We start from the raw sequence: 27,883 nt of genomic DNA, 5'->3' as shown, positions 1-27,883 counted from the left end.
CGTCTCACCGACAGCGTATGGGATGTTATCAGGATTTGAAACACTAGTTACAATATCCCTTTAACCTCTTAAATACATACTCTCAACTGCTTAGTGTCACATCCCAGTATATATAGAGAGGAAAATCCCAGTGAAAGTATGTGAAGGTGTGATGATCTAAAACCTACTTTTTTTACACAGATAGTCTCAAATCCTTTTCATATATAACATTTTCAGTTTCGCATATGTGGCAATTTAAGAACTTTACGTATACCAATTTTTTGAAATATCTGCAAATTTTTGTATTTTCAAGGAAAGCTTATTCTTTATTGTATATAAGTAATGGTAATTTACCAGATAAAATTACTTAATGGGGAATACAGAAAAATATCTAACCACTTACCTTTGTGACTTCATCTGCAGAGAGACTAAAAAAGTAGTTCAGCTAAATCTGCTATAATAAATATGTATAATAATGCTAAATTGTGCAATATCTATTAATATGACAAATTTTTGTAAAGCTATTTATTTGGATGAAAAATAAACACATTCAGAAATTTATGGCACTATATTATGATTAACAGAGGGAAAAACACTTTTCAAAATTCAAAATGGTTTTTATTAATCCAATTTATCACATTTTATTTGAATTCATGAAAAACAATCTTATATCCATGTATTCTTATGTATATAAGAACTCTTGATAAATTGGATCTCTGTCATTGCCTTTCACAGCACCTAAAATAAAAAAAAAACACTCACAATTACTATATGTGAATATAATTCATAATTAAATTTAAACAAATGACTATTAGAATGCAAATTAAAGGAAGCATTTAAAATATTTTAACATTTAGCACCTATAAACACAGTAGCAATTATTTGATTTTTCGATTATAGTAAAATAAACATGTAGGATGCCTTTTAAAATTTTTTATGTCAGAAAATAAACTCAAACCACCAGCTGAACATATGAGCAGTTTTATCAATCAGCCACTGGTAGGTAACCTGGATACTGAATCAACATATAAAGTTGCCAAGATAAAGAGAGAAACAAAATTATGATAATCACATCTTACCTATTCATAAAACTATTTTAAATTTAATGTGTAGGCAAGTCCAAAAAGAGTGAGAATGAATTTATTTTGCAACACAAAGTCAAAGTAAAGTCTTGCAGGAGCAAAAAAAGAACTTGGCTCATGAGATTGGCAAGTAAAAAATAATTAACTGCATCTGGTAACATTTATCTGACAACTCATAAGTAATTGTTAGCTACGTGCAGAAAATAAAATCTGATCATGTTAATGCAAATTTAAACTTTTGAATTTAACCGCAGAAATTTACCAAAGAAGTACTTGTAACAGTAGTAAATGAAGATGTGGCTAATCTTTACTGTATGGTACACTTTGGTTTCTGTCTGAAAAAAAATCGCAAAGTGGTATTGGTTGTTTGTGAAATGTGGAAGCCCGTTGCGTCAAATAAGTTTTTCGGTAACCCTAATGTTGATAATGTTGGCGAAAGTAGCCTTTGGGGGGGGGGGGGGAAAAAAAAAAAAAATTTTTTTTTTTTTTGGTCAATAAAAAGGAGTTATTTCTGCAAATATTGCCAATGTGTTGTGATAAATTTAGTTTTGGGCTACTTTTTTTAATAGTAAACCTTTTGTACGGACCCAGGTTTTTGGTTCTTACCATTCTTTTCAATTGCTGTGTTTGGTTGCACGGAAGTGGTATGGTCTTGTATTTTGAACATGCTATTTATTATTTCGGTGTGGGTACCATCGTTTGAGTATGTCTGAGGAAAAATTTAATTGAATTGCTTACCTGGAGGATGGTGGTGGGAAGCCTAAACATATGCATGTGAAAAAAAAAGGTATGTTAAAAAAATGTTTCATTTATTTTTTTGTCTCTGTGTGTTAATTTTTGTTAGAAGATTTGTTGTTTAATGTTTTTATGATAGGAAATATGTATTTTTGGTAATTATTCCTCTCTGTTTGTGTATTTTTGGTTGTCTGTGTGTTAGGCAGTGGCGAATTTTTTCTGGTAACTATGATATTTTTAACTTTCTGATTTTCTTAAAGTGAAAATAGATCAATGTGTACATGGACAAAGTTAAGGCAGTGCACAATGCCCAGTTTGTGCAGTTCTCTGTTTTAATAGGTCGATGTGTACATGGACACAGAGTTTGTGTATGTCTTTGACTTCTTATTTTGGTTTTGTGTAGCGGCCACCTTGAAATTGGTGCCGATCCTCTCAGGTGACGATCTTGATATAAAAAAAAAGAAACGATTCGCCAAGGGTTACATTAGAGTAAATTTTTATCAAAGATGTTCTACCATAATCACCATTTCAGTGGTTTAAACACTAGTGGAGCAGTATGCAGAGATGAAGATTTGAGTTTTACAGCATGATGGTTTAGGCACTCCAGCCATTACAGTGAACAAAATTATAATAAACATAGCCACAATAATTGTCTATAAATATTGATGTATAACACTGCATTAACTAATATATTTCTTATGCTAGTGTATACAGAATCCTTAATCGAAGGGAAAATCAGAAGACTGTGCATACATTTTCCTTTAACTGAAACATGGATTTGACCATACAAATCTCAGTCTTACAGGATATGCCACACTATGCAGATAGACAATAAAAAGTGCTTGTGTTGTTTTTGTTTGTTAGAGGTATGAAATAAATATACTTCTAAATTTTAATTTTTTCTTTTCTTGTTTTACATTTGGATTACCCATCAAAAAGTAAGGAATTTTGATATTATTACAATGTCGGAGTTAAAATAACAATTATTGGACATGTTAAAGTAATGAACATTTTAAATTAGGTTAAAAAGTAACCCTTAATGTGGCATATTTTTGAATTAAACTCTATCAACATTAAAAACAACAAAATGTCCTTCTTTATTAAGGACTTTAATTAACTAATTTTAAATACGGAGCTATGAATGAATTTTTTCCCTTGAATGTTATAATAACTGAAATAAAATTTCTCTGATACAGTCAAAATTCCTGAATGCAAGTACATAAAATTTACTTTAGCAATTTAAAGAGATGAGACACACTGAACACATGAATAAATTTCTATCAAAGAATAATTTATTAAATTTGGCCCATTCCATAATAAACTTTAACCATTAGATTACATTATTACACCATGTTATCAGTTTGAAAACCAAGTCATATGCCAGATCTTGGATGTAAAAGAAATGCACAAAATAATATACAGATTATTGAAAAATTATGTATACCAATGTTTATAGATATGATTAAATGTAACAGAAAATTTACTGTCACAACCACATTTTTAAGTGAAATGTATTATTTTAAAATTTTACAATATTTAAGGTATGGCATTAAATGCAACATTATGTGCCTGGACATAAGTTAGTAAATTAAAAAAAATAATAATAATCAAAGAATGAATGTCATGAAAAATTTCAAAAACAAGCAGAATTTAAGTTAGAAGACCTTTAGAGACTTATGATAAATAAATTTGAGAATTCTTCACTCAAAATTAAATTATAATTAACTAAAACCAGTTTGACTGACCTTCTACAAAATCCTTCAGCTGCAATTTTTTCTAGCTTGAAAACCAAATTCTTCTCCACATGGTAATAACATCTCAACCAGTTGAAATTCCTGCAGAAAGTTTGATAACACAGTAATAGAATTAATAGAATAGAAAAATTAACACAAAAGTATAGAACATCATTTAAACTTAACATTATTACAAATTTTGGTGCTTTCTGACTATCTGCAAAGCTGTGAAAATTGGCAAAATGGTTAGTTTATGGTTCATATCTACTGCTCTGTTTAAGCACTTTATAAGAAACAAGAAATTTTAGGATGCACACCCACAAAAATATATATATTGGGTCAATATTCACATATTTTTCATCGAATGGAATACTATTCAGAAATAAAGATTAAAGCATGTAAATACATGTGTGTGGTATGCATATTCACAGTTTGCTATTATCGTGTTTTAGCTTAAGTTGAAGCTGTGAGGGTAGATAATAAGAAAGTATCAGAATTTTTCATGTATAAGAAAAGATTGCCCTGACAATAGTATCTCAATTGTTTAGCACTGACATTTACATAGCGCATTAGAAATATATAGTAATATATGTATAATAAAAAGATAATTTCATATTATTAATTCATTTTTTTAAATGCCAAACTTTAACAATTCTTTCACTAATTAAACAGAATTCTTTCACATGAACATCTAAAATCCATTCTTAACTAAAGAATAAATAATAAAACCATGTAAATTTCTTATCAAGCCCATCATTTCCGAAATGTCTACTTCTGAAAGTTCCCAGCATTTCTCAATATATTATTAAAGTAAGCATCAATGATCGTCATGTTCGCTAATGTGGCAATATCTTTCACACTTCTTTGTTACCACAAGTAACAAGTAGGCTTCAATAAATCTTTAACTGTTACATGCTACTTTTGTCTAAAATTTGTACAAATAATAAAATTAAATGAGCTCTTTATAATATGCTCAAAGAAATAATTTTGTATGAAAATTTGTATGTTATATATTGGCCTGGTTAATGATTCAGGAAATAATTCAGGTTTTCAAAGTGCTTCCAATAATTCAAATTTCAGCTTGTATCAAAATAAAATCTATAACACAAAGATAAGCAAATTTCCTTATGAACAATGCATTTTAACATTATTCAATCACACAGTACTGATTGCTTCAATAAACATTACTGTAACTGTGTTATTTAAAAGACTGTAATGTTTTATTTATTTTCCTCCTTCTAACACCAAAAGAAAACCCAGATAAGAAATACAAAAATATCAGCAAAAATAAATTATATTATTGAATGACACTTTACATTAATTACACTTATGCATATATTATTTTATTATAAATTATTTCAAAATCAAAGAAGAGAAGGGGGGGAAACTTTAATATTGACATTTCTAAAATGATATAAACATTAATCATTTAGTACAGTTTGTTATTTCAGGCAAAAAGAATTCACTTTTCTGGATAGCATTTGTATTTCCATCTCACTTTCAATGAAACATTAAGAGAAATGCAAATAATTTAAACACCAGTTTATTTTAGACAGATTATGTCAACTCGAAAAAACCTATCAGTAAAATTCGGTAGCAATAATTCTGAATGTTAGGCAACTTGCAAGATTCAACAAAAATTATCAATACTTTTATTATAATGACAATACTACAGTAACATGAACATAAAATTAAATTGCATATAACTATAAAATAAGCCAGCATATAATAATGGTGCATTGGTTTCTAAAACAATGGGCTCGATGAAAAAATACATGTATTATGGTAGCTATTCATATTCTTCAGCTTTCCTAATATTCTCATGTTCACTTTACATAACTAAAGTATCTAAAATACAATAAAAATGCAAACAATATTTATGAGAAAATGTTAAAAGCAATCATAAGCATTTGATTGAATGACCATATTTTGTCTTCCTGCAAGTCGAATCTTAAAATGATATGCAGTTTGAAAAATGCTTAATCATTTTATAAAATATTCAAAAAAGATTAAAAAAAGGTACTGTTCTGTTATCAGGACCGAGTTCAGAAATGTATTTATGTATGCTTGTATATTTGTATGTGTGTGTGTCTACATTCAAACATCTATGCACTTACTTACGAACACAGGTTCATACATTTCCGATTCTGCTCCCAATAACAGAACAGTACCGCCAAAAAAACTTGAATTACAAACTAGATTAAGATAATGTTTCAACCATACATATTTTGGACAAAACAATACAAACTCTTATTTTTATACAATTGTTCAAACTATTTAACATAAATTTATTGCTGCAATAAAATAATAAGCAATCTGATCACACATATTATTTTGAAACTGAATGCATAAACTAGACTAAAAAAAATTCAGTCATAAACATTTGGATAGCAGGGCAAATTAGATATTTGAAAAGACAGCCAGCCATTGAGATACACGTAATTCACGACAGAATGGTAACAATTCATAAAGCTGTGAAACATTTAACTGTCAAAATGACATAAATAACATAAATTCGAAAAGCAAAAAAAGTAAACATACAAGTATTGCAACTGAACTTACCTTTCATGCAACAAAAAATATCCATACAAGTTAACCTCATGGCGCAGCCATTTTGGATTTCGTTTCAAATCAGACAGATGTTTACGGATTTGCGGAAGAATACGAGGAACTAGTAGTTTGCCGGATACAATGTGCAATGACGCGAAAGAATATAGTTCTGTAGAACTTCCTACATTATTCCGTAATAAACAGAACTATTTCCTAATTTTTTCTTTATCTAATTAATTAATTAATAGGGAAATAGTTAAATAATGCCGAATTCATTTTTAATGAAATGTAAAATTTTGCCTGTATGGGACGACCACCTTCCATCCAATATTTCTGAGAATATAAACAAATTTTGGAATCTGAGAGTATCAGTAAATAAATATATAGAATATCGCCTCTCAAACGACCACTTCTGAAAGTGAACAATAGTTCTGAGATTATAAATAAATATTGATATTAAGCATTATTTCTATAAGACGACCATCTCTATATAAGACCAAAGTTTCTAGAATCTTCGATAGTCATCAGAGATGTATCTTTACTGCGAAGTTATCGCACGACTGTAATTCAATATCAATAACAGATCGCGCGATTGAAAAACATTTTCTGTCCTGTAATTAGAGGAAAAAAATTTTCCTTATGAGGTATTTCTCCCGCTTTCCTAGCGTGCCTTCGTGGTGTAATAGTTCTGCACGCTGGGCCGGTATTTCAGAGGTCCGTAGTTCGATTCACGGCGAAGGCGGTTGCTAATTTTTCATCTCTACGGCTTCCCCAAAAAATCCTAATGTCTCTACAGTGGCGCACGAACTAAAAAGGTGTTGGATGAGGTATATCCACACCCAGGATTTAGTGATTGGATCCCCTTAAAAAAAAGTCGGCCTTAAAAAAGAGAAGTAATATAAGGTATTTCTTCCGCTTTCCTAGCGTGTCTTCGGCCCACCAGCGGCCGAGCGGTAAAGTGGCTGAACCCTGGTAGTGCGATCCGAGGTTCGAATCCCGCGAACGGGCTGGCTGCATGGGTGTTTTCGTGATTTTCCCCATGTGTAACGTGTATACGAGCCAGTTTCCCTTAGAAAGTCCTCCACGAAGACATCCCTCCCCTTAGGCAGATAGCCCTAGTGTGCTTTGCCATAATTAAATACACCACCACCACACCTAGCGTGTCTTCGTGGTGTAGTGGTTCTGCACACTGGGCCGATATTCCAGAGGTCATTCCTTCGATTCCCGGCGAAGGCAGTTGCTAATTTTTCATGTTTCCTGCTTCCAAAAAAATACCTAATGTCTCTATACCCAAATTTAAAAAAAAAAAAAAAAATCGTTTCCTTAATTAAATATATATATATATCTAATTTTACCTATATTTGTAGTAGGGTTTGTAATCTGTAAGTAATTATACATGTAATTTATTCATTTTTTATAAAAAAAAATATATGTTATTTAGAATTTTGCAAATATTCTAGAAAATGCTAATCCATTGAAAAAAATCTTTTCCATGACTAAATAAATTTTTAAAAACGTCAGAAAAAATAGCAGTTAAAATTAATAACAAAATAACAAGAATAAATCATCAATCATATCAATATTTTTAATGTACAGCATTTAGAAACAACTTAGTAAAATACATATGAAAAATAAAATAATGTGCAAGTTTCAGATGTGCAACGTCAAAAAATTAAAACTGGTAAATTTGAGAACAAATATCCTCAAAATATTTGACAACGAAAGTCCTCCGGACAATGCAGAATGAATGTCCTCAGGATGTGAAATTGGTGAACTCCTCAGGACATCTGAGAATCAACATCTTCAGGACATCCTGTCATATCCCGGGACATAGCGACTTAAATAAGACATCCTCAGGATGTTAAATTACGATCTCCTCAGGACATCTGAGAATCAACATCCTTAGGACATCCTAAGTATGTCCCGGGATATTGCGACTTAAATAGGACATCCTGAGGATGTTTTGTGCTATGGGGGTATCTCTTAGTATACTAGTTGGACATGCTTAGCCACGTACACAACGAGAGTATGTATGATGGAATACGATATCTCCTCATCAGTAATCGGAAAATATTTCAGAAACGGTTAAAGAATCGCTTAATCAAACTCATAAGGAGGAAGTCAAGATTTAGGGTGTACAGGCACTGCTTCCTTTTTTTTTTTAAATATTAATTTTGTTTAAAAATATTTCGTGTGAATCGTAAATATAAATATAAGAAGATCCATTAATTCTTGAAAACTGAACTGAGTATATTTATAAATACTTTCCAAATGACACCATATAGAACCATATTGCTTTTGACGGTTATTTGGATTATGGCAAATCATATGAAGGCTATCTGCCTAAGAGAAGAGATGCCGTTTTGGAGGATTTTTAAACGAAGCTCGCTAGTAATCATATTACAGATGTGGAAAACTGTCATACCGCTAGCCCGTTCATAGACGTTTGAACCCGGGTCCAACTATCAGTGTTCTATATACATATTTACATTACATATACCCCATATACATATTTACCGCTCTAATGTATATGGGGAACTTTCCATGCGTTAGTATTCATTTTAAGAATGAAAAGAATGAATCGATATGTTTATATTTCCCAAATTGTTCTTAATGAATGATGAGTAACATCGATTTTTTACAGTTCGAATATACCGCGTTAGAAATGGACGGTATTTAAATTATCACATCATTTCAAAAATTATACTCTGGGCTATAATTTTCTCACGGAAAAAAGAACAAAATTTGCTGGGCGGTCGCGTTGGGTATCATGAAATTTTATAGCCTTGGATTTACTAAAACAATTTTGAGAAAGTTTCGCGGACTAGGTTTTTTAACGCTCAAGCTAATTAAAATAAATAAAATAGCTGGCAGGTACAAAATAGTGATATGAATAATTAGTCCGTAACTATACAAGTATTGTAATATGCACTTCGAAACTGGTACTTGAGTTTATTAATCAATCAGATTTCTGACAAAAGATTTCGGGCAAGACGTTTAGGTGCAGTATGTAATACATACAGAAATTATCTTCTGTGCAGTATCTTTCGTCTAGGAGCAGTTTTTTTTTTTTTTTTTTTTTTTTTTTTTTTTTTTTTTTTTTAAATTTAGAAAAGGATTTTTCAACGTCGACAATGTTGAGGTTAAATGACAGATTACAGATGGCTGCTTTTTATGCTATTTAGGAAAGTAGCATTTTTCTGTGTTCCAGAAATCTGCCATGTATTAGATGGATTTGACTTGAACAGGTGAAAGGTAATTCGAGAGAAATTTTTCCTTTGTATGTCAGCGTATTATTTTCTTGTAAATTGTATCGAAGATGGTATTAAAATTACTTAAATGGTCTAACAATTGTAATGGAAACCCGAAAATAATGTTAAATGTATCTCTGATTAGCCTGTAGAGACATTAGCTATTTTTTGTAAGCAGGAGAGATAAAAAATGAGCAATGCCCTAGCCAGGACTTGAACCTCGGACCTATCGAATAGGCGTCGAGTGTGCTAGCTATTACACCACCAAGGCATGCTAAGGAGGCGGGAGAAATACCTTATATACTCCCCCTTTTAACGGGCGACTGGGGACCCAATCGCCAAATCCTGTTGGTAGAGAATCATCATCCACCACTTTTTTTAGTTCGGGCGCCAATTAGGTTTTTTTGAGCAGGAGGAGACATGAAAAATGAGCAATCCCTCGCCGGGACTCGAACCTCGGACGTGTCGAATATGCGCGGAGCGTGCAGACCATTACAGCAAGAAGGCATGCTAAGAAGGCTGGAGAAATACCTTATAAGCTGATTCATTTGATGTGGAAAAAACTGATGCTTTTTAATGTCAGAATATTTCCTAAGACGCATATCACTATAAAATTACTACCTTACGTGTATCCATACCATTGCTCATACGTGCGACCGATTTTGTTTATCATTTATAAATAGGGATTGTAGTAAAATTCAGTGTCATTTCTGTTACTTAAATGGCATTTGGCGGAGATCTGTTGCTTAACTTTACAGCATGTTGCAGTTATTAATGCAACAATTCAAATGAATTCCTACCATCTGTAATTGCCGATTGCTGTTCTTGGATTCTGAGTCTTTATCGAGAAAAGAGAAGTAACTGAAATAACAGCTGCAGAATTTTCGAAGCGTGATTGGCGAGTTAACATATCTACTCATCTAATTCTAACTATTTGCAATTTTGTCTATGTTAACTGAGAGTTTTTCCGAATGTTTTTTACTTTTTACTTTTTTTAGAATGTTTTTTTAATTTTTTAATTTTTAGTTGAGAATTTTTTTGGGTGGGCGGGTCATGAAAAGCGTCTAGCTTAGTCTTTCCACTCCTTTTGTTATTCTGTTATGTAACCATTCCAAAGCATTTATCATCGATTCCGCCTGGCAAATTATCCGACTGTTGCCATAAAATCTTTAAATTCATCTCTCAAATTAAGTCTGTACATTCCTTTACTGACTGAGTAATTTAAAAGTGTAAATCTGTAAAGCAATGTATAGAATTAATTTAAAAGCAATTTAACATATTTCTTAATATTTATTATAATAATTATTCTTTATTTAATGTTATTTGTAATTGGTGTAATGTATAATACATTCTAATTCGTGTTATTTTTAGAGAAACCTTTGGATCATTATTATTACTACTGAAAGATTAACGTTGCTAACAAAACATATTGTGCACCTTGGTAAGAATAATGGCTTGCACACCAGCTAACTAACATCATTATAGTAACTCTTCATTTACTTTTCTTTTAAAACGGACAATTTTTTTAATTATATAGTATAATTTAAAGCGTGAATTTCATACTGCCTTGAAAAAAATTGATCTGCTCTTTTTTTTTTTTTTCTTCTGAAAACGAGGGATTGTCTGATCGTCCTCGAAACTCATATTTTATGCAAAATCTACGCCAAACAAAAGTTACGCCACCACAGCTTTTTGAAAAATACATGTCTCCTTAAAATTTTTGTTGAAATGGCAATAAAGAATCAAACCAAAATATGATTTATTTACCGAGATACATATAAAAAAATATCAGCGTGCATTACTTCACAAGAGAACCAGTGAAGTTATTCATTGTACGGCCTGAACTCCATGCTAAAATAACGTGATAAGAAGCGTTTGTATACGGAAAGAAGATTTGTTTATACTCTGCATACAGTACTGCTTGATTTGAAAAGACAGAGGAGGAAGTCCGAAACTATAGCCTCAAAGTAACAGACTTTCAGTGTTAATGCAAATCTGTTGAAGTATTAAATGGTGTTATAGACTGAGACCAGAGTTGAGGTTTACACTTTTTTTTTAATAATTTTATTCTGTAGTTTCGTAATTCGTAAGCTGTAAGCTGAATTTTCGCTGCTGGTAGGTCAACCGGGAGAATGTTTTCCAGTGCAAAGGTTTAACATTGTAACAAAGGTTTTTAATTTATTTACTTTTAAGTAAAAAAAGAAGATCTACTATAAAAATAAGAAATAAGGTAGTAATGTCGCATGTATTTTGATTGCAAATTACTCATAAGTTTTTTTGTTGGGTGGGGGGGATCCGAAGCAGAAGGATCTGTTTTATGTTCTGTTGAAATGGATACGGCTTTTGTATAAAATTATTATTCAACGAAAACTGGTTTTTGAAGAGTTTTAAGAATTCTTGTTGTATTCTCCTTGCGAAGTCTGTGTATTGTCGCTCATTGTAAAAGTTAAGGATTGTTGAAAACAAACGAGCAATGGAAATTATAATGAAAATACTGACACTCAATTAACAAGTAATGCAAATTAAAATGTTGCTTCTGTAGTATTGTTGTTTTCAAAACTTTAAATATCAATTGGCAACTTTGCACTCGAGACCTCTCTATTCACTTTCCACCCCCCGTTACTAACCTGAACCTGAACTATATATATTATGAAACATTGATAAAACGATACTTGCAGCATCGGTAAAGCTCCAGAACGTGAAAACCGATATCTCTGTGAATTTTTCCTTTCCTACTAAATGACGAATGGGTAAAAAAAAAAAAAAAAAAAAAAAACGAAAATCCTCAAAAAAAAAATGCGAAAGGAATATCCCGGCGGCGACATCGAATAGAAGGGGGTGGACGAGAGTATAGCGAGCTAGCTCATCTCCGCGCGTCTGCGAGAAAACGCGCGCAGTTTTGTCGCGCCGTTTACGTCCTCCTTTCTCCATTCCACCTCTCCCTTCCTCTCTCCCCGGAACAACAGCGGAAAGGCTCTCTCTCTCTCCCTCCCAGCAGAGCGTGTCGCGAAGATCCTGCGGTTGGAAACACGGGCTCGAGGCAGTCATTGAGAGAAGAGGAGCCAGAGCTCCCGATGGAGGCTGAGGACTACACCGCGTGGAGTACCAGGAGAAACAACCCCTGTTGGGGAGAGTGTGGATTTCGGAGCGGTGGGGGAGGATCGAATCTTCGTTGCGGCTCTAAGGTAATAACACTTTTTTTAAAATCTTTTCCCATCTGTCGCATGTATTTGTTAGGTCTTTATTTTAATGTTGATTCAGTATTAAACCTTTGCGCTGGAAGCATTCTCTCGGCTGACCTACCAGCAGGGAAAATCCAGCTTATGAATTACGAAACTACAGAATAAAATTATTAAAAAAAAAGTGTAAACCTCAACTCTGGTCTCAGTCTATAACACCATTTAAAACTTCAACAGATTTGCATTAACACTGAAAGTCTGTTTCTTTGAGGCTATAGTTTTGGAGTTCCTCATTTGTCTTTCCAAACCAAGCAGCACTACACACAGAGTATTAAACAAATCTTCTTTCCGTATACAAACGCTCCTTATTACGTTATTTAGAATGGAGTTTAGGCCATACAATGAATAACTTCACTGGTTCTTTTGTGAAGTAATGCACGCTGATTTTTGTTATATGTATCTCGGTAAGTAAATCATATTTGGGTTTCATTCTTTATTGCGATTCAACAAAAATTTCAAGAAGATATGCATTTTTCAAAAAGCTGTGGTGGCGTAACTTTTGTTTGACGTAGATTTTGCATAAAATATGATTTTCGAAGGCGATCAGACAATCCCAAAAAGTGCAGATCACTTTTTTTTAGGCAATATGAAATTCATGCTTTAAATTAGGGGTCTTCAAGCCGTGGCCCGCTGAAGGTGTATTGGTTGCCCCACATTTGCATTTGAAGAAATTTTGATTTCAAGAAAAATTGCCTTGTCAGCGTTTTGCCGTAAAAAAAAATTCCCCTTATTTCTTGATATTTAAAACATTTTATTGACATGCCTGAAATTTGAGATAACATTTTCTGAAAATGAGGAATTTTTTTCTAAAATTTCACCTTTTTCTTATGTAATATTGTTCCAACTCCAATTAGAATTTATAGATTTACAGTTAGACTCTGCAGTAAAATGCAGATTTTTTTGAAAAATCAAGTTTCTTCTTCCTACATTAATTGATTTTTATTCGAAGTATGTGACCAAAGACACGTATCCAGGAATTCGTAAACATGCACTCTTCGTGCCTTCTATCTTTGGCAGTACCTACATATATGAACAGCTTTTTTGTAAAATGAAAATCCGAAAATCAAAACCAAGAACCGGCTGACAGACAAACATTTGGAGGAAAATTCACGAATTGTTTGACTACACTTTTTTTTTTTTTAGTCCAAAGGGATTTGAATCCCGAAGGACTATTAGTTTCGTTGTGGCATTTTGCGTCGGACTCATAAATGTCGGTTCACTTTTCAAACTGTTGCCACAAAATGTTAGAGTCCTGCATTATATTTGAAGAAATTAAATAATGAAAAATCTGCATAAATGTATGTATATTTCTCGTATTGTGATAAAACAACGGTACATAGAGTCATCGAATTTTGAATAACGTAATCCTTCAACGAATATGAGCATGTGGAAGACCAAATTTGAAATTTGAAATTTGTTTTATGATCGATTTCCTATTTTTTTAAAACTTTGACGAATTTTTGATTAACTCAAGGATTTCAAAGCGAGCAATGGCAACGTTGTGCAGAAAAAACATTTTTATCTCCAGCGCGTGAGTCTCTGTATCGGAAATTCTAAAGATATGCTCGTTTTAAAACTATTTTGCGATATTGCTGTTGCACTGGATCTTATGGTTTAAGTGCGAGGAACATGATATTTAATAAAGAAAGGTAACACACAAAATGTTAAAAAACGCCCCTTTGGACGTAATTTAAAATCTGAAACATTTCAGATTTTTTTTTTTTTTTTTTTTTTTTTTTTTTTTTGAACAGACATGTGGCCCGCGGATCTTTGTGAATTTATTGATGTGGCTTTCGGGCGTGAAAGGTTGAAGACTCCTACTTTTAATTATGCTATATAATTAAAAAGCTTCCCGTTTTAAAAGCAAAGCAAATGAAAAGTTACTATAATATTGTTTCTCTCGCAGAAAAGTTGATAGGGAAATTCTTTTATACCTACCTTCTACCTGATGCAATTTATTTTAACTGTTAGCTCTTTATTATGGTTCAATAATGGGCTGTCCATGTTTATTTCTTCTCCTGAAATGTCACTGTTTAATTTAGAAATGTAATTGCCCATCAGAAATAAACAATATGGTTAAGAAATCGTTTCAACGGGGTGTTGCGCACTGTTTTAATAAATAGTTACGTTAATCAATATTTTTTTAATCCAGTATAATTCATTTTCTCCTCATTTTCGTTTCGAAATGTCGAAAGCAGTAATGTTAATTATGAATGAGGTACTGTTCATTCTTCTGCAGAATGATCAGTCCTGTCGTCTTGATTCTGATGTTTCTTTTTTCTTTAATGATTTAGATGCACGTTTCTTGTATATATTTCTTCCATTTTTTTTTCGCAATAATTAGTAAAATAAATTACATTTTTAGAACGCAGTTAGCTATTTCATTGTCTTTTGCAATGTAGGCATAAAAGTATTCAGTTATCCAAATTTGTTATAGAACAGGCTTTTCAATGTCATTTTCCCTCCCGGCTTAACGCGTTACCATAGTAACAGTAACTGCAGAAATACCCTATTTTTCCCCCTACTTCATTTCCGTTTAGCGTGTTTCGCTTCGTGAAAAGCGCACAAACGAAGACTGACTTGGATTAAACCCCATATGAGGTTGAGGAAGTAAGTGCTGTACGGTGATTACGAGAAGCATTTCGGTTGCAAATGAGGGAAGGTCATAAAGATCTTGAAGTGCCTGTTTTAACAGTAGTTAACTACCTCGTTATGTCAGTTGGGGAAAGACGAAGAAAAAAGAAGTTTAATTTCTGTGCGAATCCTGATTTAAATATAGAGCCAGTAATCTTCAAACTTTATCGACCCATAAAAAATATTTTGCTATGGAACACCATCCGTCCTTGGAGAAGCATATATTTAAAAAAAGGCATCGCAACTATACTGACATAGCCCGGACTTATGTTGAAAATGGAAAGAAAATTATTATTTCATTACAATTTTTATTGAATAATTTGACTAAATATTTAACACCTGTAGTTACTAATTCAGTATTCAACTGAATAATTATTAACACAAAAATTAAGAATATTATTTTATGAATTATTTCAGATGCTTAGATTTGTACTCTACAGGGTATTCAAAAATTCTTTTCAATTTTGACTTTGACTTGCGGAATACTTATTGAAATCCCAGGGTTCTGTAAAACACAATTTGAAAAATCACTGCTTTAGAGAAAATACGCAACGGGCTTTTAGCCTTTTTTATTTTTTTTAATTAATGCCTGATAAATTACTTCTATTGCTCCTTAAAATTTTATTGATATCTCAAATATAACTTTCAAGCACTCCTTCTGTTTTTATTTTTGTCTCATGCCACTCTTAAAAATGTTGTGACTTAGCTAAAAAGTAATCTCTCTCTCTTTTTTTTTTTTTTTTTTCTTTAATTTTTTGTGCATTTAATCAAAAATATCCTGACTTAAAAAATTAAATAATTTAGTTTATACTTCCTATTCCAAAGAAGAAAGTAAATAGAACAAAATTATTGTCTTTGAACATTCTGAAAAGTTATTCGTTTTAATGAGAGTAACTACGATATAACTTCCTTTCGTTGTTTTCTGACCTATCCGATTTTATAAGATTGAATTCATTCAAATTTATAAAAATACGACCTATTCACAACTTAAAATCATGTGGCTGCTAACAAAGAAAGACTAAGTTCTTTCGTTTAAAAACCTGTTATATCTTAAAATGCAATAATGCATGTACCATACTGACTTTACTGTTACTACATTTAATCTATTCTGTTAGTGGCCATCGAATGTTTACTACTGATGTTTTAGAAGCAAATAAAAATACAAAAATAAAATTCACGTATTTTAAGAAATCCGAAATAAATCCGCGTCAAACATGGAAAACCAAAAAAGGAGGCTTGAGGTAAACGTGTAAAGATATTAGGTTATTTCAAAGCAGGGAAGATGAAAAAGGAGCAATGCCCTCGCCGGGATTCGAACCACGAACCTCTCGAATACGCGCCGAGTCTGCTGACCGCCACACCACGAAGGCATGTTAAGATGGCGGGAGAATTACCTTATAAATGGAGAACATTTATTTCAGCAGGAAAGACGACATTTCCTTTATCTGAAAACTGTACAAGAACAATGTTTGCTGGTGGTCATGAAAAATTCCATGGCTTAAAATTCTCGACTAGGCTATAAAAGGCAAGTTTCTTAGAAATTAGCCAGCAAAATCATAAATCTCTGTTATTAAAAGTTGTACTAGTGGCATCAACTTTTGATGCCACTAGTACAATAACATCGACGTACAATAACATTTAATCTCTGAGCTGTTTCCGAGGTATTGATACTCTTTCTTTGCCAGAAGGGCATCCAGACCTTTCGCCAAGCGAACATAAATGAGATATTGTAGACCTCCAGATTTGGACATTCCAAAATGTCGTAGATCTGGAACTGCAGTTGAGGAATGTCTGGCAGAATGTATCGCAGGAGGAGATTAGGAATCTTTATCACTCCTTACCTCAGCGTTTGCATTACCACAAGGGGGTTTCATCAGTTACTGATTTGAACATTCAGTGTTCATCTGCTAGCCACTGATGGGTCCTATATGGCCTTGAAATTTTAATCATTTCATTACCTTAAATTTACGCATTGTTGAAGGAATTTTATATTTTTTAAGACATTGCGGTAAGAAAAGAAACAACAACAGCCTTGTTAGAAAGAATGACTAAAATCAAGATGAAGGCTCAGTTCAGAATGATTTAGTTCTAGTTCATATTTCTTCTTATTGGTTAATAAAATGTTTCGGCTCCCAAATCTGAATCATTATTGGTTGATGCGTTATGCAAGCATCTATGTTATAGCAGTTTACAAACTCATTTCGAAACGGCCAGTTCAAAGCAATTTATTATTAAGAGTAACTAAGACTGAAAGGGGAAATATCCAGATAAAAGTCGAGAGTTAAATGGCTATTGAAAACTGAAGTTAGAGTTTTAATATTTTCATTTTACATATTTATAATTTTTATGCTTTTCAGTTCGTAAAAGGAGAAAAAAACGAATGGATTAAAAAAATCGAGTGTAAATGCAAAAATTATTCCCTTCTGATCAGCAAAGCCAATGAAGTATGTGATGACGTCTTCGTTTGAACGCCTTCCGATTTATATTAGTTACATAAGATTTCATTCCATTCATTTTAATTTCTAGTTGATTTAGAAATCCAGTCTACTAACGGTAAAGGATTACATTTTATATCTACAGATTCGTTGTTGTTAGTAGCCGTATCATTCCATAAAACAAATGGAAGTTTTTTTAAAAATAAAAACTGCCTCAGTTCGATAAATTATATTAAGCGATAAAAAACTCCATTTGGAAAACCAATCTACTACTACAACATGCTAAAATGGAAATTTTGCAATGATTAGTTTGATCGTTAAGCAAGAAAGAAAATTTCCGCTCGAAACAATAAAAATAGTAATGAAAATTACCAACATTTGAAAAAAAAAAAAACTTTTCTAGAATCTCAGATAATCAACGTAAATACACGCAAGGAAAAACAATAAATAATTGCAATAAAATAAAATAAAAAAAAAGGTTAGGTTTAAAGTTAATTTCAAGATTTGATCCAGACAAACAGAAAAACGAAGCTTAGTAAGTCCCAGGCTCGTGGAAAAATTCTGAATGTGGCATTTAAACTAGCAAAATAAAGACCTTTAAAACCTGCACGTTTTATACATTTGAATGAACTAAAAGCGTGATATTGGCAGACAGAAGAATTCTGTAGGATTCCCTTTCATCTAACTAACGTAAATATCCTTTCTGCGAAAGGGTGTTTCGTGAACTTCAACAAAAGGAGAAACTTAATTTATTGAAACAATTTTCGCTATGAATGCTCTTTTATGCTTAACGTGTAGGTGTCACCTTTAATAATCACGCTCGTAGGAAGAATATTTGTTATGCTAATTTTGTAAACTATCTTGAGTTACCTTGAGTTTTGATATTGTTGCGTTCTATGACTTTGTGAATTTGGAGTGATTGATGACAACACTTGATGAAGAACACAATTTATTCGTCAGTATTATACGTGACAGTTTTACAGTCGTCGAAAAACTACGACAAACACTCTGAAACAATCAGCAGCACATCTTTCAGGTTATCAGGCTATAACGGGAAAGACAGCTTCACTTCAAAGTACAGCTGCCGACTAGGTCGATCGCTGTCGTGCTAATCTTTGAACTTAAGACTACTGAACTCAACATACTCTCGATAATCCCTTACTCCGCGTACAGGCAGGATATATATAGCTTTTGGCCTGTCTTTGAGAATATTCTCTGGAAAACCGGTAAGAATTCGTTCTAGAATGTTCTTGCACCGTCTGTGGCATATCGCCAATTTTGTTGCCTAATGAGCGATTTCGCGCTAAATCTGGTAACCCTGCCTTTCCTTGCAACTTTCTGGCAATCCTAACACCGCTTTGTGGAGAAGCTATCTTATCGCAGCTGAGCATTTCGTAACAATGTAAAAATAAATAATTGGGGGACATTAAAATGAAACCTTTGCAATCTTGAACTGTCCTATCAGTACCTCGTTCCCCTCCCCCCTCCAAAAAAATAATGCAGTCTGTAAATACCACATTACTGTCTAATACTTCGAAAAGTTTACTGTTAAAAATTCAAAAAGTTGACAAAAAATTAAAAAATTTAGTATTTGTAAAATTAAAAAAAAACTTGTAATCTGTCACAAGTATGCAGATTTCACTGTAACACCTAAAATAGTTAGTTAAGTAGCTGTCAAAAGCCCTACGTACTAATTTAAAAATTAATTCTCTAGAAATTAATGCTGTAGATCACCATCTTGTGCTTATAAAAAGGTATTCAAAAGGGCAAGCGAAATAATAAGCATAAAAATTTCTGTGATATCATTTCGTCGTAAACTAACGCGACGTGGATATTTTTGCATTTATTTAATAAAGAAAAGCCTAATTATTCAAAACGTAGCTGTGGATTTATTTATTGGATTGTCTGCCAATGAGGCTTGAAAAAAATATTTTCCTTAAGTGGCAGTACTTCTAATTTTCCAGGGCGCAAAATCCGTTTGCTTAAAACTATATATAAAATCGTCGAAACCATTTTGCTTAATAAATATTTTAATTAACTTTTTTTCTCCCCCTTTTTCAGTAGTGCTTACTAGTACCCTTTGGTTACTAGTACTAATAGATGTCTTATCATCGAGAACGTTGTTCAGGGAAGCGTCGCGCGAGGTAAGGACAAAGAACTTCTATGGTAGGGTGATATTACATTCGTAAGAATGAGGGATGAACAGATACAGACATCCATGTCTTTTCCGGGATTGTTATCTTAGCGTATCAATTATCTTGACCTTGAACTTGTTTAATCTGGAAGTGGGGGGGAGGGAGTAAAGCACTGTTAGATTTACATGTTGTTTTGATTTACTAGACCATCAAGCAAATCAATTGAAAACTTCTATTTTTTTATTCATTTATTTATTATTTTTATTGTGTCATTAAAATCGAGAGTGCGTATTTGCAGATCAGAATAGCTATGTAAAATCAGTAATATTTTTTAGACTATTGGCATCTAGAGTAGTGATTTTATCACGGCTCCAAACTTCTGCGATTATTTCCACAAAAATTAGAGTATTTTCCGCAAATCTCAAACAAATCCGCGAATTTCAGTTTTTGTTCCTATTATTTTTTAGTTTCTGTTATAGTTGTTAGATTATTTTTATACTATTTCTCTTACAGCAAAGGTACAAAGCAAACTTATTCCAAAAACCAAACTAGAATTTTGAACCTGAATGATGGTGTGTTTTGTTGGACTTTTGAAGTACTGGAAAAGTAGCTTTCCTTTGCCTATCAATACCGCCAAACTAAATCGATGCCGAATGACATCCCGCCCCCCCCTTTTTTTTTAAACAGACTACTCAGTGAAAAAAAATCCTTGCCATGTATGTAATAAAATATATAAATGCATCGTTTAATTAAATGATAATCTTGATCTAAAATTGAATACTCTTCCAAAATTTTACTTATAAATTTAATGAGAAATGTGTAATAATTTGTTAATTTAGTTACATACTAGCCATTTCTATTATTGCATCTCTTCTGGTGTATATTTCTCTTTTAAAATATTAATGTAAATTCTCGATCGCGAAATAGTTTAAGCCAAAGGCTGCGAAAATTTCGTGAATTTGCACTATTTAGCCTGCGACTCAGAAGACGCTCAGAAGACGAATGCAACAGCATAATACATTAGCACTAAGTAAAAGCAAAAATTTATTACTAACTGCGACAGGCTGGCTATTTCAACAAAATGTAGAAAAGACTGAAAATGTCCGTTTAATCTCTTAGGGCAAGGCATTTAATCGATATTTCTGTTTAGAGGAAATCTTCAAATGCTGTCGTTTCGGGAACTCCTGTTTCTACCGAAAAAGAACCAGGAATCGACATAAAGACAAAAGGCAAACATCTTTGTCGCTTTGTCTTGGATGAACTTTCGTTATCTGGAGAGCAACTCAAACTAAGTTCTTTGCCAAGATCATCTGAAATTCGCCTTCAGTGAGTGGTCTGCCTATCTACAGACACAAAAGCAAGGAAGTGCTGGATCGGTTTTGTCCTCTCTTGATCGAGGGTGCTTGATTAGGAGGCAGAGGCCTATTCAGTGGTATAACAGTCACCTCAATTAAAGTACTCTTTTCGTGAGGAACATTCGCGCTTTTGTTCGATATACGCAACTCCCTCCACACATCCCCTCCCTTATCTGTGCTTTTTTCCCTACCCGCCGAGGCCTCTCGTCTGTTCTTTTTTTCCCTTCTCTTTTAAATTACTTACCATAGGATTCTTCGTCTTCTGTGATTAAAAGTAAAATCGTGTGATAGCTAACAGCGACGAATTTTAAATCAAATTATCAAAGCGACTTGAATGTTATAATTTTTGTATATCAGTTCCCCCTTTATTTAAATTCTATTAATATCCCGACATATATGGGCACCCCAATTTGAATGTTAGTCACATATGACCAAGGATGTTCTGACAGCTTTCAAGGAAATTTTTTTCTGTCTTTACCAAAACGTATGCCGCATAAAAAGGTTTTACTTTACATTTTATAACTCACAGAAGGGAATTAATAAAGAAATGAAATTCTTGCTTTCGATTGTTGGAAAATGCTTTTCGCTGATTAACATAGTATTGCGTTCTACGGATTCGTGGATTTGGAGTAATTGAGGATAATATGTGAGGAAGAATCAAAACATAATTTATTTGCCGGTATTTACATTCAGAAAGAGCTCCTAAGACACGTTTACAGTCGTTAATTAATTCTAGGAGCATTAAAGCTAGAAACATGAAATTAGCGTACAAATAAGTTTGAAATTTCCAGACCGTGAATCAGCCATTTTATTTTGACCAGAAAAATCTGAGATATCGTCTGAGGAGTAAATGTATTCGACAAGATCCTTTTTTCAAAATCCTTTCAAAACTTTCCTAAAAGTGAACCCTTTCTAAAAAGGGCTATCACAGATCCCTCTGTTTCAGCCTATCAGCCTTTAGGAACAATTTTCATCCGCTTTATCACTGAAAGAAAGATGTGTGACCTGTTTTCCTTTATATAGTAGATTTATACGTCAGTTGTGGTTGGATGTTTTTAATTACGTAAGAAAGTTGCGAAATAGCTATTTTTCCCAAATTGTGTGATACCAACTTAAGACGACCGAGTGATTTCGTCTTCTGTGCAGAAAGTTATCTTAGAGATGTAATGTTCAATACTGATGTTTATTTTTGTTCTCAGATATTCTTTTTTTTCGGGAGGTCATCGTCTTAGTAAGGTTCACTGTGTTTGGGAAGAAATTCAATCGGAGGGAAGGAAGTCGGAAAACTTTCATATTTTATATTACCCCCAAAGGGGCGTTTTCCCTCCTTTTAGAACTTTTCGTGTGTTACCTTTATTTATTAAATATAAGGTTCTTTCGCACTTAAACCACATAAAATTCATTTCAGTAGCAATATTGCAAAACATTTAAAATAGCATTTCTTTAAAATTTTCGATACACAGTCTCTCGCGCTGGAGATAAGAATGCTTTTTTCCGCACAATGTTGCCATTACTCGCTTTGAAAGAAATCGGTGTGTATGTTAATCAAAAATTCGTTAAATTTTCACGAAACATGAAACAGACAGTAAAACAAAATTCCAAATTCGGGCTTCCAGGTGCTCATATTCGGGTGGAGGACTACGTTATTCAGAATTTGGTGGCTGTAGGTACCGTTGTTTTTTCACAATGCCAGAAGCATACATACATTCATGCAGATTCTTCATTGTTTAATTTTTGTAAATATAATACAGGGCGATAATATTTGGTGGCAACAATTTGAAAAGTGATTCAGCGCAAAATGCTGCTTCAAGACTAATAGCCCTTCTTGGCTAATGCCTCTATGGGCTTATTAAAAAAAGAGAGAAAGTGGAGGACAAAAGAAGGGTCATTTATTTGCCTTGCAAACACTTCTAAATAGATGTACGAAATATGGAAACGTGTTGAGCTTTATAATTTGAATTAATCTGCAGTAAACTGATTTTGGTACATTTAGCACAAAAAAAAAAAAAAAAAAAAGGGAAGGAACTGTTCTTCTTCTCCCTTTCGAATGAAACGATTGGCGGAATTTAATCTACGTTTTTCATTTCTCGAAAACGCGACTTAGGATATATATTAGACTTTTATATAGCATTGTTCTATCGGTATTTTGACACAGAATGGAACTTTCTGAAATGACATACTGATTTTTTTATATTTCGATTCTACGACTCAAATTACGCCTAAATGTTAAATTTTGTAAAAATTGTTGAAAAACGTATCGAGAAATTTAAAAATTTATCTTGGCGCACTTTTTTTTCAGTTTTTGCCAGGAATAATTCATTTCGCGGAATTCTTAATTTATAGTAACCTATTTTCCGTTCCCTTTTTTCGATGCGCACGAGCGGGAAAAGAAATGGTGCATTGTTCGTTCTTTCAAATAATTTTAAGTGCATACAGCACATTTTTTGGTGTTATGGCTTATACCAAATATTCCAAATTTTAAAACACGTTAATATATAAATTCACGTATATCTTGTAGATGTCGAATACTAATGTCGATGGCGTAATTATGCCCAATGCATCATCTTCGTATTGAACGACAGGAACCTGCGCAGGGATGGCGAGAATCGTATTCCTTGTTAATCTGTCAGGCTGTAAGATCTTATAGAACTAGCATATTTTACGTATATTTATATTCTTTCGAACTGTTTATGATGCCATAGAAGTAAATGAAGGTGTGATGAATATTTAAATATGATATGTTACGATATGCCAGATCTGCTCATCAAGCACTCAAAAACAAAAAACTGTGTTGTGTAATAATAAGCATAAAAAATATTATTAGACAAAAAAGCACAAGCAGAGATTAAAATTTTGAAGTCAAGAAAGAAATGAAAATTAAGCAGATATGTTTCTTCAATTGACTTACAATTTGCAGCGTTAAAACAAAAAATCTAATTTAGTGCCTATTTTTCATTAGTATTTTTTTAAAATTAATGTTGTTTTTTTTAAATATTCTAAATGTCCTCTTTTTATTTTGTCTCGAATTCCAATAAAAATTTACATTTAATTTGTATCATGTATGCTTATATTAAAAGTTTTTCATCATATCTATTGACTTCTTAAAAAAAGACAGCTTTTTAAACCTTTCAGAATTTAGCAAATGTTGTAATATAACTGAGGTGATTGTTTAGCAATTATATACTATTTATTAGGATAGATATAACTGGCCCCCACTCTGTCATTTTGTAAACAATAACTTCCATTCCAGAATTTATTTATAATACTTTTTAAAACAATAAAGCTGTCATTCATGACATAATTTTATTACAATTAATGGTGGAAAAAATCCAATGTTTAAAATATCAGACATTGTAGTGAAAAATCAACGAATTTCATTTCTGATCGTGTACATTACTTAGATGGAATGTATTGTAAGGAATTTGGGGGGGGGGGGGTAAATGAAAGTTATTGAGCTTTTGTAAAAGAAATTTATTGAGGAAAACAACAACTTGGCAAATTTTTGTGTTTTCAAGTGGTACCATAATTAATTTACCTTTTAGCACAACCAACGCGCATTACTGGAATTTTCTTAGAATTATCTTAAAACACATCTGCAAAACCTTGAAAAGTCAGAGAATTTCATTTTCCTGTTTAAGTGGCATCCTTGCTGAATATACAAGTTTTATAAAATTTTATTATATATTCGATAAAATGTTATGTCGTACATATATTCAGACTTCGGGTCATGTAAGTCATATATTGGTGACTCTTCTTTGCAAACGTAACACGAACTTTAAACTCAGTAAGTAACATAAAAAGTTAAAAAGGAAGAAATGAAAATAACATGAAATTAAACTGCATTAAAAAAGGAAAAGGGTATCTTCCTAGATTCCATTACTAGGAAGTGTACATGTAATGCATTCTTGAAATATGATTCTCATCAACAATTTCTCTATAGCACTTTATAAAGAAGAAGAAAAAAGAAAATACTCGGGGAAAAAATAAATAAGGAAGCCTCGTCTTATCGCCTAATGCCAGGGTATAGTCCAAGTTAACTCTCCCGTTTTTACAGCTCTTCCCGTTGACTTTATTTATTTATTTATTTGAAAGGAAAGATAAAAATCGAAATGGTACTGTTGCTTGAAAAGTATGGAGTGACAAGCGAAGAAAATAGTGCAGAAGGACTTATCTTTCTCGTTCACTTTATAATCTCGGTATTCTTCTTTGAATTGTTAATGCTTTTTTGTCATAAAAGCTTTTAAGGTGTATACCCACATATGTAAACGTTTTCGAGAGATGTTTTTAGTGTATTTGTGGACAGCGAATGCAGAACCAGATTTTATCGGGCTTTATGAAGTTTGACTACAAAGCCAAAATGGAAATGGGAAGTTCTGTCCAATTATTGTTTTATCTGAACGTTTAATGCTTTTATATGACATTTAAAGGGTGAATTTCGGTAATGAAGTTTGTCGTTTTGTGTGCCAAAGAATAATGAAAATTATTTCTTCAAATTCATTGCTATCGACCTATTCAAAGGTTGTTATTGCAAATAAGAATTTCGAATTTTGTCAGAGCTAATTTTTTTAATCAGTCAAAATAATTTTAATTTTAAATCTTGAAGTTTTCATAAGCAAAAGAACTGTTAATTTGAATGTAAAAATCTTGCCAATTATTAATTTACTTTAGATATTTTGCTACAAGAAGAGCTTCAACATTTATGCTTCGAAGAGACTAAAATCTCGTCCGAAATAAATGTCCATTTTTCAATCAGCGATGAATTAATTTCGATTGTGTTGTGTTTCCGTATGCAGTGTTAAGTTAATAATTTAAAAAATCATTTTATTTAGATCTCTTAACAATATTTTCCAAGCAGTTTTATTTATACTGCAAGTGTCATAAATAGTGTTTTAGCTCCCTATGATAAAGCCATTACAAAACTTCTAACTATTTTTTACATACATTATTTATCTGCATTATATATAAAGGGTAATGGTTACGACGAAGTTTCATAAATCTGAAGCATATGAATTGCCAAGCTTTTTAACACTTCTTTTTTTATTATTATTTTATTCAAAAATGTTTTTTAATATTTTGATATTACTTATACGATTGTTCAAAGAAGAAATGCGGAAACAAAGGCTAGAACTTTTGAAACAGACATACATTTGCAGTTGAATTTTAATCTTATTGAACAGTAAAGATTTAAATTTTATGAATCGACAATAGTAAAAATTATTTTTATCTGCGGTGAAAACTGAAGTATTTGTATGACCTTTTGAAAATCTTCTTTAGATATTTTAATTTAAAAAAAAAATTAACGATAATCTTTTTTTGCGCTGTAATTATACATGAAGTCTTCAGATATCAGTTTTTTTTAATTCTAAATATACAGGGGTGTAATAAAATTGATAGTTTCAACTTTAAGGAATGCTAGAATAAGGTAAAAAGTAACAATTTTCATATTACATATGTTATCAATCCTACCTTTTCTGAAAATTCTGTTACTATAATACTATCACAATATAATGATTGTATGGTCCCCTGTGCGTGTGTGTGGGTTATTTTTTTTTTTTTTTTTTTTTTTTTTTTTTTAAATGGAAGGAGTGTCACATACGATCTTTTTTTTTTTTTTTTTTTTTTATCTTTTAGCTAATGCCATGTAACTACTAAACGCGTGTTTTATTTTATATTTTTGTTCATCTAGAATGGGGGGGGGGGAAATCGTGAAAATAATCGCTTCCTCTAATCATAGAAAATTCTTCCCTGTACTCTCAGCATAGCAATGAAGTCATTCCGGCATTGTTACCCGATCTGCCCATTGGTGTAAGATTACATTGGATTCATTACAATTTCTTTTTTAACAACTTTGATTTAAAAATCTGTCATTATGAGCAGAAACGTTTGTTGGCAGCCCATATATTCAGTTTTGCAAAAGTCGCCGAAAAAATAGTAAATTACGTCAGACATTCCGGATGAACTTCATTCGGAAGATTATGTTCCGATCTATTGCAAGCAAAAAAAAATCTATTGTTGTTGATGATTTGACGTATCTCACTTGCCTGACAGTAACATCAGAAGCTCATGAAATTCATCATGGCATGGATTACAAGATTGCTTTTGTCATTGGCAAGAGCCTTGAGCACCATGTAAAAGTATTTGCCCACAAAATCTGAAGAAGATCGTTTCAGCATTCAAAGAAAAAAAATCTACATCGAATTTTGAGAAAAACACACACACACACACACTGTGAAATATTGTAATATCTTCGCAAACATGGACGTGTGCAAAATTTGCAGAAAATCGATTATAAGTAGATCAAAAATTCATTTCAAAGTTGGTTCTAATACATAGGGAAATCAGCCTAGATAAAACTGCCTAAAAACGAGGCATATGTCGTTTAGGGATCAAAATTTGAGTTTTCTGTAAGTCATGCCGCTTTCTGTGAGATCTACTTATGTTACTTCAAATATTTAATAGTAGAGTGATAGCGATAGAATTATTCTTATAGTATTATGTTTTCCTGTATTATTAAAATTAGTGTTTTCTGCTTTCAGATCTACCCAGACCCTGATGCAGAAGTAGCTATTATGGGATCCATGGTGTACTGCATTCATTACAAAGAAGGCTGCAAATGGTCTGATGAACTGAGGAAATTACAGGTTAGTTTCCTTTAGAGATTTTTGTTCATATTTGCATTGACTTAACTGAACTAGTGAACTTAAATCTACCTTATTGGCCGCATTTATTCCTGACACTCGCAATATGCATTTGTA

At 32.3% G+C, this 27,883-nt stretch overlaps 1 protein-coding gene and 1 long non-coding RNA gene across 9 annotated transcripts in view; one reads left to right on the top strand and one right to left on the bottom strand.

The window, feature by feature from the left end:
• Positions 1-27,883, top strand: part of Traf4 (TNF receptor associated factor 4) — a 491,235-nt gene that overhangs the window by 427,551 nt on the left and 35,801 nt on the right. For 7 of the 8 annotated variants that reach the window (XM_085812792.1, XM_085812788.1, XM_085812794.1 and 4 more), the window contains exon 3: positions 27,665-27,769. In XM_085812792.1, the coding sequence (XP_085668918.1) occupies positions 27,665-27,769 (105 nt within the window). Of the gene's footprint in view, positions 1-12,155; positions 12,516-27,664; positions 27,770-27,883 lie in introns of those variants that run through there. The other variant, XM_035368300.2, reaches the window with a different exon arrangement.
• LOC146997970 (uncharacterized) lies at positions 594-6,211 on the bottom strand. Its single transcript, XR_015039973.1, has 3 exons — positions 6,092-6,211; positions 3,542-3,631; positions 594-717 (listed from the first exon to the last, which is right to left on the bottom strand). It is a non-coding gene; the product is annotated as an uncharacterized LOC146997970 (long non-coding RNA).

This window comes from Stegodyphus dumicola, chromosome 3, assembly GCF_044657685.1.
Source record: "Stegodyphus dumicola isolate Sdum_Otavi_A_Nest chromosome 3, ASM4465768v1".
NCBI classification, from domain to species: Eukaryota; Metazoa; Arthropoda; class Arachnida; order Araneae; family Eresidae; genus Stegodyphus; species Stegodyphus dumicola.
Note: the sequence above shows the minus strand (reverse complement) of the source record. Positions and strands in the feature narration are given on the sequence as shown.